The sequence below is a fragment of the Pteropus medius genome, unplaced genomic scaffold, assembly GCF_902729225.1.
Source record: "Pteropus medius unplaced genomic scaffold, Ma_sr-lr_union100, whole genome shotgun sequence".
Classification (NCBI taxonomy): Eukaryota; Metazoa; Chordata; class Mammalia; order Chiroptera; family Pteropodidae; genus Pteropus; species Pteropus medius.
Window position 1 is genome coordinate 9,405,875 of NW_024349802.1, and position 13,730 is coordinate 9,419,604.

A 13,730-nucleotide genomic window follows, 5' to 3' on the forward strand; every position below is an offset into this window, starting at 1 on the left:
CCAACCTCTTCACCTACTAACATCTACATTCAGTCTTTTCAAAAAGGACTTAAACTTTGGCTGAGGTAGGAGGTGGTGACAATGGTGGAGATTTAATAAAAGGTGGCTTCCTCTTCCTGAAGAGGAAATATAGCACCATCAACATCTCTTCCTCATCTGCCTGTTTCTTCCCTCCGTGTCTTAAGGAAAGTGGTCCAGCTGTAACCACCGTACTTCCCCCACCCCCCACGCGAGCTACTGAACCGCCTATGATGTCATAATCACAATCCCATTACCTCATCCTCTTGGGGGGGGGGTGCGTAGAGGAAGGAGAAGGAGCGAACAGCTCTGGGCCCTATTCAGCTTTACAAAGTGTTTTGGGTGACGGCTAGTTAGAAAACTAGGTGGGGACGGCCCCGCAACTCTTATAAGTCCTAAATTTATAAGGTTCGAGCCGATCCGGCCGCTGGAAGAGGGGCTCCTGGGACTCGGAGCAGGCCTTAATAGGCGCTTGGACTACAGTTCCCAAAAGCCTTCACGTCGAGGACGGGTCCTCTGCTGGGGGAAGGGGGATTCCTTCAGAGTAGAGGCGGTAGAAGAAGGGACTGGAGAGCAGGTGAGAGGAACCTTGGTTAATTCTATTACGCGACTGGAACCGATTAGGGGGCTCTACTTGGGTCCATGTAGGAATGGAAAGTGGGAGCGCTGGCTTTGTTTACCTTTGTCTAACACGGCCTCCCCCGCGGGTTTCAAGACATGCCTCCAACTGGGCCCGTCCACCTTCTGTAATATTTTGGAGGGGGTAATTAGATAGTGAAGAAACCGCCCTCATCCCTAAATCAAAGAGCCGAGCTCGTTCCTGACAGCGCTATCCAAGAAAGACTTTGAAAACGAAATGACGCAGGTCTCGAGCCTGCGCGGGTTGTTCAGGGGTACTCTGTGAACCCGAGCGATCCCCCACTCTCCTCAGAGGCCCGTTGGTTCGCGCCGGCGCCTTTTAAGGGCTCCGTGGGGCGAACGGAGCGCTCAGAGCTGCTCCGGCCGCGGCCCTGGGAGCTAGAGGAGCCGCGGTAGGTGGCGGAGGACAGGTGGCGCTGGGGCCTCGGGGCGGGCACCTCGACCGTTCGTCCCTTCTTCCCTCTTTCCCCTCCCCCAACCCTGCCTCCCTCGCCGCACCGCCTCGCTGGCCGCCTCCGCGGGGATAGCACGGGACCCGGTGGGGGAGGGGGTGGCGGAGTGCTAAGTCCCAGATCCTCTCCATCCCCCATGTCCTGAGTTCGCTTCTCGTGGCCAGATGATGGAAGCTGATTGGGAACAGGCAAGCGACACCCCCTTGAGTGAGCCCTGGTGCCCCCCTCCCAGGGGCCAGAGGACGCCCATGCCCCACCCCGCGGGGACAGGCAGGGCAACCGAGGGAGAGGTTGAGGATTGGAGGGGGGCCTAGCATTTTGCTTCTTCATCGGGGTGGGGGGAGGGGTGCCCCCACTTATTATCCCCATCCCGACCAAAGCCATATGGGGGAAGAGCGGTCAGGTCCCCACTTACCTGTTCATGTACCTCCCTCTTCCCTACTGTTTTCCTTCAGTTTTCCCCAGAGGTGTGGGGCTGGGACCTGGGGGCAGGTCCCCAGGGGATTTGTGACTCTCCTCTCCCTTGGCCTGATATGATCCTAGGTTCTCCAGGTTTCAGCACAACCTCAGCATCCCTGAAACCCGAGTGTCAGGGGTTACTACCATCCAATAGATGGGGTGAGGGTCCAACCTTTATTTTAGGGGGCCGATAGTGGAGGGAAAGCCTGGATTGAGAGTTGGGCCTGGTGGGGTTGTGGGGAGGGCCTAGCGGCCTGCTGCTCTGTAAAGGGTTGAGTTCCCCCTTGCCAGTTGTTAAGCTAAGAAGTTTTAACTTGTTTAGTGAACGTTCAGGGCCGACTCTGTCCCTCAGATATACAAAATGGAAGAGGAAAGAAGGCTGCAAGAGAGGGCTTCTTACACTTTTTTCTATGCCTGCCTAAGAAAGAGGAGGCCCCTCGCGGAGCTGGTTTGCCTTCTTTTGTGTCCTGGTTTGATTCCTTATGGCTTCCGTTCTGTTCCCCCTCTCAGCCTGGCCTGTTTTACAAAACTCAGGCTGAGAGTATCAGTTGCATGGTGGTAGTTGCATTGTTCCAATTACCGCCGTGTGTGGCCACATCTTAACAATTAAAATGCAGAAAAACACGAAATCACTCTTCATTTGATCCCAGAGAGGGCTGGGAGTTTGCTGTTTAGCCAAATGCCTCATGAAAAGCTTGAATGAGTTTTGCTTCACTCTCTGCTCTTCATGGCTGGTCATCCTGAGGCCTGGGGTCTCTGGGGTAAAAGCCTGCAGTTAGGTTCCCTCTCTGGTTGATCTCTGAGGACAGTTAAGAAACCAAGAGCAGAAGTGTTACAAGCTTTAGCTTCTCCCACAAGAACATAGGGGAAGCAGCTAAAGGAAGCTCTCAGGAAGCTGGAACTTGGTTCAGGGTTGTAATAATTATGCATGAAAATGATAGTTAACTATAATGATGATTGACTTCTCCCACACGTTTCTTCCCCAAAGTACATCCTTATGTATTTCTTGGCTTTTTCCTATGTCCTGCCTCCCTCTAAGGTATGATGGGGTAGAGATGATTCCCTGTTTTGTTTTTTTTTTGCAAAAGTTGAAAATGATCTGCCCCCAAAGTCACAGTAGGGCCCTTTTGGGCTTCTCTTGGTATGCAGGTGACCGAGGTTGGCATACAACCAGATAGATAAACCCGATCGCCGCCTTTGTCTTAATGATATCACTTGTGGCCTTCTGAGGCTTTGTAGAGCAACAAATGGGAGGGGTGAGAAACAGCAGCCTATATGGACTCCTGGTTTGTACAGACCAAATGGTATGCTTTTCACATTTTGATATTTTGTGTTATATTGTTCCTGTGACAAATTAAGATTATTCTGCCTGTTATGGGTAAACTGAGACTGAGAAATGTTGAATGATTTGCCAAAACTGCCATAGCAGATTAGACCAAGATTTAGATATCTTGATAGTTCTCTCTACTACTGAATACTACACATACCCTTTAGTGAACTGTCTGCCTGCTGGTCATTTCTGGGAATAGGCAGAATAGGATGGCGACATTAGGTTAACATCCTCTCCTCCCTTGAGCAAGGCCCCTCAGGCAATTGTGTGGGCTTGAAGCCTGTTCTCTGATAGAATTATTTGCTTCTACCAAAATTGACCTGAGAAAGAATCTTGATTAATTGTATTCATGGTCTTTGAGTCAGATCAGGCTAAAAACTTAGTTGAATGAAGTCATAGAGTTGTTATATTTAACATCTGTGAAGTTGAAATGTAATTGGAATTACCCTGGTACCGTTTCCTTATCCTCTTCTCATTTTATAAGAGAATGTATATAATATCTGTTGGAAAACTAATATATCATCTGGTCAGGCTAAGGAAGAACTTAAAACCTTGTTTACTCTGGTGTGAAGCAGAAAGTCATTCCTACAACCACTGCTCCTCCCTGTTTCTGTAGTTTAGAATTGCTTCTGACTGGAAAATAAAAATATTGGGCTAATCAGGATGGAAGTAACCATTTGGGCATCCCTTTCTCTCATAAGCTGTTTTCTAAGTGGTGTTGGTATTCTGGATAGACAGCAGAGCATGAACCAGGTTAGGAGTGGCAAATAGATTTTAATTTGCTTGCCAACTCCAGTTCATTTTACTGGATATCTGAAGTGCCAGGTTTAGAATGTTTCTGAGGCTATGTTTAGCTTAGTAGGAAAGAGCTGTGATCAATTAATGATGTCTGCCAGAGGCCTGGCATAGGGATGTTGTGGTATGTGTGCCATACATTTTCCACTTCAGGACCAGGTACATCTCTAATATCACTTGGGGCTGGTCCCTCTGTAATTGGCAGACTCAGCAGGCATGACTGGAGAGGGAAGTCCCAATGGTGCTAGAATGGTGCTGCAGTGGCAGAAGACGGCTCACGAGTGAGGTCTGGAAGAACGACAGGGAAGACATCCATCATTTGCTCCAAAGTGTGCAAGTCAAATCCTGGGGAGAATCATGATAACCTTGATCACTGAGCAGCTACAGAAGCAGACTCTGGATGAGCTGAAATGCACACGCTTCAGCATCAGTCTGGTAAAAGACCAGTCTTCCTGCTTCTCCACGACCCCTCTCCCTTTTTTCTGAGGCTGTTTGTTGCTACTACTTCACCCTTGTCTTGTGCTATGTGAGTCATGGTACTTGTACTGGAAGAGCCCACCAAAAGCTCAAATCCCAGCCCAAAAGGAAGGGGGCAGGGATTTTTCCATGATAGAGAAGGGACACCAGAACTTGGGTGGAGAAGGGTTTGAGATGTTGGAAGGTGTGGATTATTTTACTAACTTCGGGAAGACAAGAAGAGAACACTTAAGAGTCCCTAACATCCCAATAGCCCAGGAATTGCAAGGGTGAGCTGAACAGGGCTTCCTGGAAATCTGTGTTCCAAGCCTGAATCATGGTGGATATTCTCTCTTTCTTAGCCTTTGCCTGATCATGCAGACATCTCCAACTGTGGGAACCCTTTCCAGCTTGTGCCTGGTAAGGTATTGTGTGTGTGTATATTTGTGCATATGTGTGTATGCTCATACCTCCATCCACATATTTCTTTCATTGGTTTCTAGTGTCCAGAACTAGGTAGCCTACCTTCACAACTTTTTTGCCAGGGTCACCTTCTGAGATATGGGCTCTTGTCTTCATTTTACGTATCAGTATGTTATGTTGAGCATTTCCTTGTTTTATATAGCTGCATATTATTATACTGTAGGGATGTACCATAGTTTATTTAACCAATTTTCTATTGATGTGCATTAGGTTATTTCCCATCTTTTGTTATGACAAACAAAACTATGATGAATAACCTTGTACTATTGTCATTTTGCACGTGTGAAAATATATCTGAGGTATAAATTCCTAGATTATGAGTTACTTAATCAAAGAGTCTGTGATCGTGGGGGGCATTTGGATGGAGACTTCACTAGTGTACAGCCAGAACTCTAACCCATGCTGCTAGGCTGCTGTGCAGCTCATTTTCTTTTCTGGGATACCTGGCAAGAGAAAGATGTTGGCAAAAAGCATCTTCATTCAGTCTCTTCCTCTGATTTATTAAATACTTGTTGAAAGCCAGATATTGTACTTTAAGTACAGAATGGGACACATGGTCCCTGTCTTCACTGGGGCAGAACTGTTGACCAAAAATGTCAGGTGTGGTTTTTCTCCATCATCAAGTCTGACTTCATATACTTACCGGTTGCTCCAAATGTCTAGCCCCTGCAGAATTCTAGCCAGCTAACCAGAGAAGCTTGGAGTAGGCTTTGTCCCTTAACGAGCTGCTATCAAAAAGTCAGAGTTTTTGTTAGAATGCAGTGAGGACCGTTCTTTTTAGTTCATTTTCCCTTCCACTTATCAGTCCCTCCAGTCTGTTTGAGATGCAGGCCTAGGGAAATGGAATCAATGAACGTGGGTGGCTAGACACAGGAACATGGGTGACATAAAGTCTTAAGGTTTCCAGGCATGGTTCCACTGTCAAAAGGCCTTCCACACTGTTTGCCCTCCTTAGGAATAAAAGTAATCTCTTACCTGCTGTGATTATCCCTTAACTCTTTGGCAGCCCTTAACTCCTGTTTTGGTGTTACTGACCTATGGGAGAGAGAAAGGCTAAGGAAGGAGAGCATAGGCTTGCTTTTCACAGCTCGGGGCTGAGGATATTGGGAAGTAAAGTAGGGCTAGGTTCAGTGGAGTGCAGGATGAGCACACCTGGTTTGTGTCTCTCATTTTACCTTTGAGAGGGAGTGGCAGGCAGTATATGAGTTTATATTTTTGATTTCACGTGGTCCTCATAATGGATGCAAAATAGCAGAGTGGTTAAAATGCCGAGCCTTAGCATCAGACGGACCTGGGTTTCAATCCTGCTTTGCTCATGTGATTGCTACATGATTTGGGGCAAGTTACTAGACTTCTCTCTGTGAAATGGGAAAATAATAGTACCTACCTTGTAAGGTTTTGGGGAAACCTCACATAAAGTGCTCATTACATTGCGAGACACATAGTAAGCTCTTAAAAATATATTAGCTATCATTAATATTATGTTTATTATGAATGCCTTCCAGAAGGTGCTTCCTGGAGGGGCCTGCCCCGCTGTTCCTGTGCCAAGTTCCAGGACAGCCTCAACCTCAGCTACCATCCCTCAGGCTTGAGCCTGCACCTCAGACCACCCAGCCGGGGAAGTTCCCCACCAGAGCAGCCCCTCTCCCAAATCCTAAGCCCTGAGCCCCCAGACCCAGAGAAACTTCCTGTGCTCCCTGCCCCTCCATCCAAGAGGCACTGCCGCTCACTTTCAGTGCCCGTGGACCTGTCTCGCTGGCAGCCGGTGTGGCGGCCTGCCCCCTCCAAGCTGTGGACTCCCATCAAGCACCGGGGCAGTGGTGGAGGGGGTGGGCCGCAGGTGCCTCACCAGAGCCCCCCGAAGCGGGTCTCCAGCCTCAGGTTCCTCCAAGCTCCCAGTGCCTCTTCTCAATGTGCCCCAGCCCACAGACCCTACAGCCCCCCTTTCTTCAGCCTGGCCCTGGCCCAAGATTCCCCTCGACCCTGCGCTGCCTCCCCCCAAAGTGGCTCCTGGGAGAGTGATGCTGAGTCCCTGTCACCTTGTCCACCCCAGCGCCGCTTTTCCCTGTCACCCAGCCTGGGCCCACAGGCAAGCCGCTTCTTGCCCTCTGCCCGGAGCTCCCCCGCATCTTCCCCTGAGCTGCCCTGGCGACCTCGAGGCCTCCGCAACCTTCCTCGAAGCCGCTCACAGCCTTGTGATCTGGATGCCCGCAAAGCTGGAGTCAAGCGGCGCCATGAGGAGGACCCCCGGCGGCTGCGGCCTTCCTTGGACTTTGACAAGATGAATCAGGTGAGATCAGCAGGACTAGGGAAGCTTGGGTGGAAGTAGAGGGTTTCCATTCCACCTTTCACTTTTGAGCAGTCCTAGTTCCATGCCTTCCTAGCAGGGTCTCCCCTGGAGTTTCTGCCTGAGCTTTCACTAGAGTGATCTATCATCCCAGTTTGACCAGGACTGGCCCAGTTTTAGCACTGAAAGTCTTGTGTCTTATGAAACTCTTCAGTTCTCTAGGGATTCCAGAGAAACTGGGGTGAAACTTGTTAAACCTTCCAACAGGGATCCCAGATTGTCCTACTAGAGATATTTTCCCTCCTCTATGAGAATGCATAAGACACAAAAGGGCCATCATCAGTGCCCCGTCCCCTCCGTTTGCTCAAGGCTGGTTTTGCCACTTGCCCTTCACTGCTTTAAGTGCATCTGTGAGAGCTTGAAACAGGTTGCTGCAATATTCATCTGTTCAGCAAACGTTTTTTGACTTCCTAGTGTGAGTGCAGTTGTCATATGCACTTGCCCACTTTTTTACATTCTTCCTTCTAGACCACTGGGTCATAAACCTCTTTGAGAATTTTTGCGCTCATTCATAGAGTCATTCATCAAACCAGTCAGCCAAAATTTATCGAGTACCTGCTATGTACCAGGCTCTGACTAGGCTCTTGTACAGTAGTGAAACAGGCAGATAATATTCTCGCCCATATATGAAGCTTAAAAATGAGCTTCTAATCTTGAATCTGATAAAAACTATGAGCTCTTTTCTCAAGGAAATGTACACTAAATTTTCCAAAATTTCTTAGGGAGTTCAAAAAACCTCACCCTAAAGCCTAAGATTGCTGCCTTTGAGGGTAACTAAGAAGGATACTGAAATAGAGCTTGGGCCAGGGTGCTCTGGGATTTAGTATCTTCCTTTGCCTTCTTAACTTTGTTGTTTGTTTGACAGAAACCATACTCAGGAGGTGTCTGTCTCCAAGAAATAGCCCGGGAAGGCAGCAGCATCTCTCCACCGTGGTTCATGGCCTGTAGCCCTCCACCCCTCTCTGCTTCCTGCAGCCCCATTGGGGGTTCCTCCCAGGTGCTGAGTGAAAGCGAAGAGGAGGAGGAGGGGGCCGTACGGTGGGGGCGGCAGGCACTGAGCAAGCGGACACTGTGCCAGCAGGACTTTGGGGACCTGGACTTGAATCTGATTGAGGAGAACTAAAACTGAGAGGCTACTTCCTGGGGCCACACAGACTGACTCTCTTATGGCTACTAACAAGTGTTGAGGCCCCAAGACCAGGGGCCCAACCTGGGAATGGGGTTGAGTGGAGGGCTCCGACTCAGGGCAGCCGGAAATCTTCTCGCTCCAGGAAGCTCGACCATGCCGAGAGACTGGCCGGGACAAGATAAACGGAGCTGGTGGCGGGAGGGACATCCCCAGAGCAGACCCTTCCCATGGCGGCCCTGAGTGTGAGTATCCCTGCCACCGAGAAAACAGTGGGCAGGGAAGGAAGGGGTCTGCTGACCCCAGCTCGGGGAATTTCACTAGCCCCTTTGCTTCAAAGGGCACTTGTGTCTTAGAATTTGGCCAGGGTGGGGGGTTCATTCAGCCTCCTCAGAGAAATTGTGTGAGAGTGTGTGTGTGCATGGGAGTATACTCGAGGAAAGATATGTTTGTGAAGCCTTAGGGAAGGAAAGCAGTCGCTCCTTAATAGTGGAGCATCATGATACCCCCAGGATCTTAAGTTTTCACAAGACGGTGGGCTTGTTCAAGGCGTCAGAAGGAGGGTACCAAGTTTTCCTTTTTTCTAAGTAGCTCTGGAACCAGGCTTGTAATCCATAAGCACCACTGGCTCTGCAAAGGATTCCGTTTGGGGGGTCCCGCAGGGTCTTTTAAGTGCTGTGACCTCAGCTAATGGTCTTTTCCTCAGGCCCACCCCCCTCCCCTAGATAGACTTAGTATTGGGGCTGGAGACGGCTCTCCACATTGATTCTGAGCTGGCTTTTTTTCTTATTAGATTGCCTAGGCTGTATACAACCTGCCTCTCTAAATAGATGCAAACACAGGTGGGTAACTGAGGCAGGGTTGAGAGCTCCGTCTCTTTCCCTCTTTACTGATGGGACCTTTTCTCCCTCACACGCTGACCTTCGAGGGTCAAGAACAAGGAAAGAAGGCCCCTAATTGGTCCTCAGCATCTATTGAGGCAGCAGGAGCAGTGACATTTAGTACCCAGCAGGCATGGGTGAGCTCACCCCAGCACTGCTCTTTGGAAGCGGACTGTAGAGAAACCTGTCGTTTTAAGATCTGGGCCCAGTCTTTTCTGACCTGCTTGAGAAAAGAAGGGGATGTCAGCATTTACTAGTTTGCTTGTCTTCCACTCCTGCCAGGAAATGTTTATTTGCCTCTAATTGGCCCTCAGAGACCTCAGGGAGGTCGGGGCTCACTGAGGGATTGGCTGAGGATGTGTAAAGCAAAGGCTGTGAGAAGCAGCTGGGAGTTTGTTGTTGTTGGATTGAATTTCCTTTTTTGTTTCTTACCCACAACTTGAGTCAGGGCAGCAGGTCCCAGTGGCCACAGTGATAGGTTTAAGGACTGCAGGAGCCTTGGTAGGGCTGGCACCAGTGGAGATGCATACTGAAGCTGCCACAATAGCTTGTGAGGCTTTGCCAGCTTTGGTTAGACCCTGCATAAACAAATTGGGCCTGCCCTTCCTATTTATTGGAAGAAGGGCATTTTCTCTTTAATTTCAGGGTGTATTGGGACCCAATTTCTCATGTTAGAGGAGACCAAGTCTATGTTTTCTTCCTTGTGGAATTGAACCTATCATTTTCTGGGTCTCCCACATGTCGGGTAGAAGGATCAACCAGGTTCCAGCCTCCTTGCCTCTAGGCCAGGAGGTGGCCATTTCTTCTCAAGCCTCTGGCCTTCAGAAGTTCTACCCTTCCAAGGCTCCTCTCCTTCTGCTAGTTATCATGTATTACCAGTGAGCTACCAGGTCTATAGAGGCCTGAGAGAGGCTCTCAGGGAAACTGTGAGCCCAGGAGGTGCCCATTCTTGATTTCATCCCTCCCCTGGCTCTTCTCCCTCTTTAGGCCATAAGTTCCCTGGTGCCAGCTTCATTTCCTCCTGGGGCATTCACATCCCTGGGCACTTTGTTTCAGATGGACTGTGCCAGCTTCCAATAGGCCACTGACAATACCAGTGGGGTCTCTGCAGGCCCTAAGCTGAAGAAGTGAGGGCAGTAGTTCCACTTCCACCCTGGCTTCCCCAAAGCCCTAGGGCACCATCCTTAGGGGAGAAGGTCTAAAGATACCATATTTGAATTCCATTACTTTTAAGATCTGGAAAATTAAACTAGCTGGAACTATCATCTTGCTTCTCAATCTAAGCACCCGTGGCCCTGAGACAAGCCTTTTTGAGAAGTGGTTCATTTTGCTTTACACAATAGATCTGTTCCAACAGTTCTGTGTAAACCAAATGCTATTTTTCAATGCATTTGGACTGCTGACCATTTAAAAGCAGCCTGTGATTGCTTCTTTTGTAAAGCAAGCAACCTCCCTCTACTTTAGCTGTTTGACTATTTGAATTTTCACATATTGGGCTTACCCAGAGTGGAGTGCACCTCTGCAGGGCTGTGGTTGACGCTGGGTAGACATCTGCATCTGTGTTGTGTGTGTGGTGTGGCTGACCAGTAGGTGAGTATTCCTGCGTGTGTGAGTGAAGCCACTCCCAGGCTGGTGCTCTCCTCTTGTGCCCGGTGACTGCCCAGTGGCAGCTCCAGCTGCCCTTCACTCCCACCTGCTGCCAAAGTCCCTGTGCTAATGGGATTACAAATACAAAAAGTGGAAAAAAAATTTTTCGTAAACTTTGTTTTATATTAAAAAAAATCCATAAGTCTGTGTGTGTGTTAAACATGAGGTCCTGCCTCTGTGGCTGTGTTTGAAAAAATAAAGTTTTATTAGAATAATCCATTTTCCCAAGCAACCTTGTGTACTACAGTGTCTTCCCTTCTCTACAAAGAAAGGCAAGGAGTAAACAGGGAGAAGGCCACCTACCTCTTCCAGCCCCTCTAGGGCATGGCTGGGCCTTTTATCTTCTAGGGCAGTATCTGGGCCCTAGGCCTTTTTATGGCCACAGCAGTCATATCCCGTGGCCCAGGTTTCTGCTAAAACTTTGGTTATTTCTGGCAGTCTGATTTGGTCTGTGTTTCCTTGGTTCTTATACCAGTCTCCTCTTCCCTACTCTCACTTCCAGCAGGTTGAAGTCAAGTATTAATACATTCTAACTCCCTCAGAATGCTTATTGGTGCTGGCAAGGACTTGTCTAGATTGGTCTGTAGGCTTTGAGAAGTGGGGAGAAGGCAGGATGGGAGACTTGACCAGGAATCTTTCTTTTTAAAAAGTTTTCACATTAATGTCCTGCGGAGATGGAGAATTAGTCATCAGAATTCACATTCCAAAGATCTAGGCGATTTCTCCATCCTAAAAATACTGCTTTTGTAAAATTATCCTACCAGCAGAGCTCTTTCGCCCTAGAAGGTGGTATTTTCTCTAATGCTTCAATTTGAAATGTTCATTTTCTGAAAGAAGCTGTATGGCTCATTCTCTTTAGACCTTTCTATTCCACCCTTTCTTCTTCCTATGTTGTTAGCATTCTTCTAATGTGTGTGGGTGATGTGTAGTTGCTTAGAGATCCAAGCAGGAGCCTCTGTCCCTAGGGCATAGCCTTTCTTAACCGGTTTGGTGCTGACTTGCCAGACAGCAGGAAGAGTCAAGTTGCTTAGCCTCCGTCCCAGTTGCCTGCTTCAGATTGATGGCACTCATCATTGAATACCAATGAAGTGTGCAAGAGGACAGGATTGGCTTGACTACCTGGAGCAGCAACCTTTGAGAGGATAAAAATACACTCTAAAATGAGTGGGAGTTGTCACCTACACTGGAAACAAAGGGGATGGGCTTCGAGGAGGTGGGAGCAATGGCTTGTGGTTGAAGAACCTCAGCATTATAGGTTTTTTTCTTCAAAACTGCTATTTCATCTCACTTGTTGTTTGCGCAGGGGTAAAGTTTAAACATCTAAAATAACTTTTCTCCTCCTTTCCTTTCTTTTCAATTTTTTAAGTTAGATTTTTCTGTTTATTGTCTGTGAGGCCAACCATTCCTGAAGTCCTGCTACTATAGGAAAGAAGGTAAACTCCCTGAGGGCAAGGGTTTTGTTTTATTCAGAGTTGTGTCCTCAATGCTTTGAAAAGTTACTGGCACATAAAAAATGCCTGCCATATTTGTTGAATGAATTTCTCATCTTTGCCTTCCTATCCCTGAGCTTAGGCACATTTTTGTCTCTGGTACTGTGAGAAGCCAGCTTTGGACACTAGGGCAGTAATTAGAGCTCCATATGGGAGAAAATCCCAGTGGTGAATTTTGCTAGAAAAAGCTGCAAGGCAGCTAGCTAGGTCCTGTATGGATTCATCTTTGTTTCCTCTCCTACCAACTACAACTTGTGGGCCATGTGATTTAAGAGCTGTCTCTTGGCCCAGGAAAACATTCCAAGTCAGGCCTCAAGTTAGCAATAAGAAATGTTAAGTTCCAAGGAATAAGAGAGTCCAAGGGAATGTTTCCTTGATGCTCCACAGGATTAGTTCTGGAATGACTTTCCTAGATATTTTATACTTTTGCTGAAGTTAATAGTTGGTACCTACCACCCACCGCTGCCCCCCAACCTTTGCTACAAGAAAAGTAGGTCAAGGATGAAAAAAGGGTTATGGACATTACTTGGGTAGGCATGTTAAGACTTGGAGAAAAAACCAGCTACTGCTCTTTCATGTCTGTAGGGCATATCGGTGAAAGAAATAGCCACTTTTAGGGTAACAATCATGGATTATTACTAGACCTTATATCTTTCCAGTTTGTATACTCAGTCTCTGCATCTACCAACCATGGAACTTTTGCTAGTCTCTGACTTTACCAACATTAATGATTGAGGTTTCCTATTGTCTGGTGTGAAAACAATCTAGGCAGAAAAATTCAGTCTCCTGTACAACTCCTTTTCTAACGAGCTATTAATCTCTCACACCTGTAATTAATGAATTCAGGTAAACATGGTGGAGTTTTCCTTGTCCCCAGCCTCACTACTTCCATGGTAAGATGAGGTGCTATTGAATCAGAGAAAAGAATCTCTTTACTGTTGGTCTTGTTCCAGTTTCCCTAAAAGTTGAGTTGAGAAACACCTGGACCTAATAACTGGCAGATTTGGAAGGAGAAGCAGCTCTATGAGTTTAAGTCAAAAGACCAAGATGTTGGAAGTACGTTGGCCTTCAGCCAATGGAAAGAGTGGCATCACATCCAATGGATGTAACACATTGGTCAATTGGAAAGGAACCTGTGAAGTACTGGTAGTACAAAAGGGGGTTGTATCATGTTATGAGCCAGTGAGAAGAAAGATACTGTGTCCCATGGACCAATGAGGAGAAAGTTTCTTAAATGACAATGACAGAAAGGATAGTGCGTATTTTCAGGATAGGAAACCAATAGGACATTGGGGCGCTAACTTCTTAGCTCAAAACATCCACACACTAGGTACCTTGCCCCTCAGCCCCCCACCCCAGTAAAAGTCTTTGGTGTTCCAGGAGCGTAAGCTAAAGCCTTCTAGATATGGTACCCCCTGAAGGAAGGCTGGGACCTGGATGGTGCCCTAAGGGGATGAAGTACTCGCCCAGTTCCCCACCCCGGCCGAAACTGCAATTCCCCTCCCTGACGCAGGGGGCACTGCAGGCCCCGGGGAGGTTGGGGCGGAGCGCTGCGAGGGGCCCGGTGCTGCTGCCCCGCTCCGGAGCGCGGGGGGCGCTGTGCGGGG

General features: G+C 48.1%; 1 protein-coding gene across 3 annotated transcripts; it reads left to right on the plus strand.

Annotated features, from left to right (window-relative positions):
• The first annotated feature begins 306 nt into the window (after positions 1 to 306).
• Positions 307 to 10,865, plus strand: FAM53C (family with sequence similarity 53 member C). Of its 3 annotated transcripts, XM_039836205.1 has the most exons (6): positions 927 to 1,049; positions 2,718 to 2,872; positions 3,899 to 4,128; positions 4,512 to 4,569; positions 6,138 to 6,922; positions 7,845 to 10,865. In XM_039836205.1, the coding sequence occupies exons 3-6, from the start codon at positions 4,051 to 4,053 to the stop codon at positions 8,100 to 8,102; spliced, it is 1,179 nt and encodes a 392-aa protein (XP_039692139.1). In that variant the 5' UTR covers positions 927 to 1,049; positions 2,718 to 2,872; positions 3,899 to 4,050; the 3' UTR covers positions 8,103 to 10,865. The 3 variants fall into 3 exon arrangements, with proteins under 3 accessions (XP_039692140.1, XP_039692138.1, XP_039692139.1); XM_039836206.1 differs by lacking the exons at positions 927 to 1,049; positions 2,718 to 2,872 and adding an exon at positions 307 to 595; XM_039836204.1 differs by lacking the exon at positions 2,718 to 2,872 and having other exon boundaries at positions 869 to 1,049.
• The last annotated feature ends 2,865 nt before the right edge of the window (positions 10,866 to 13,730 follow it).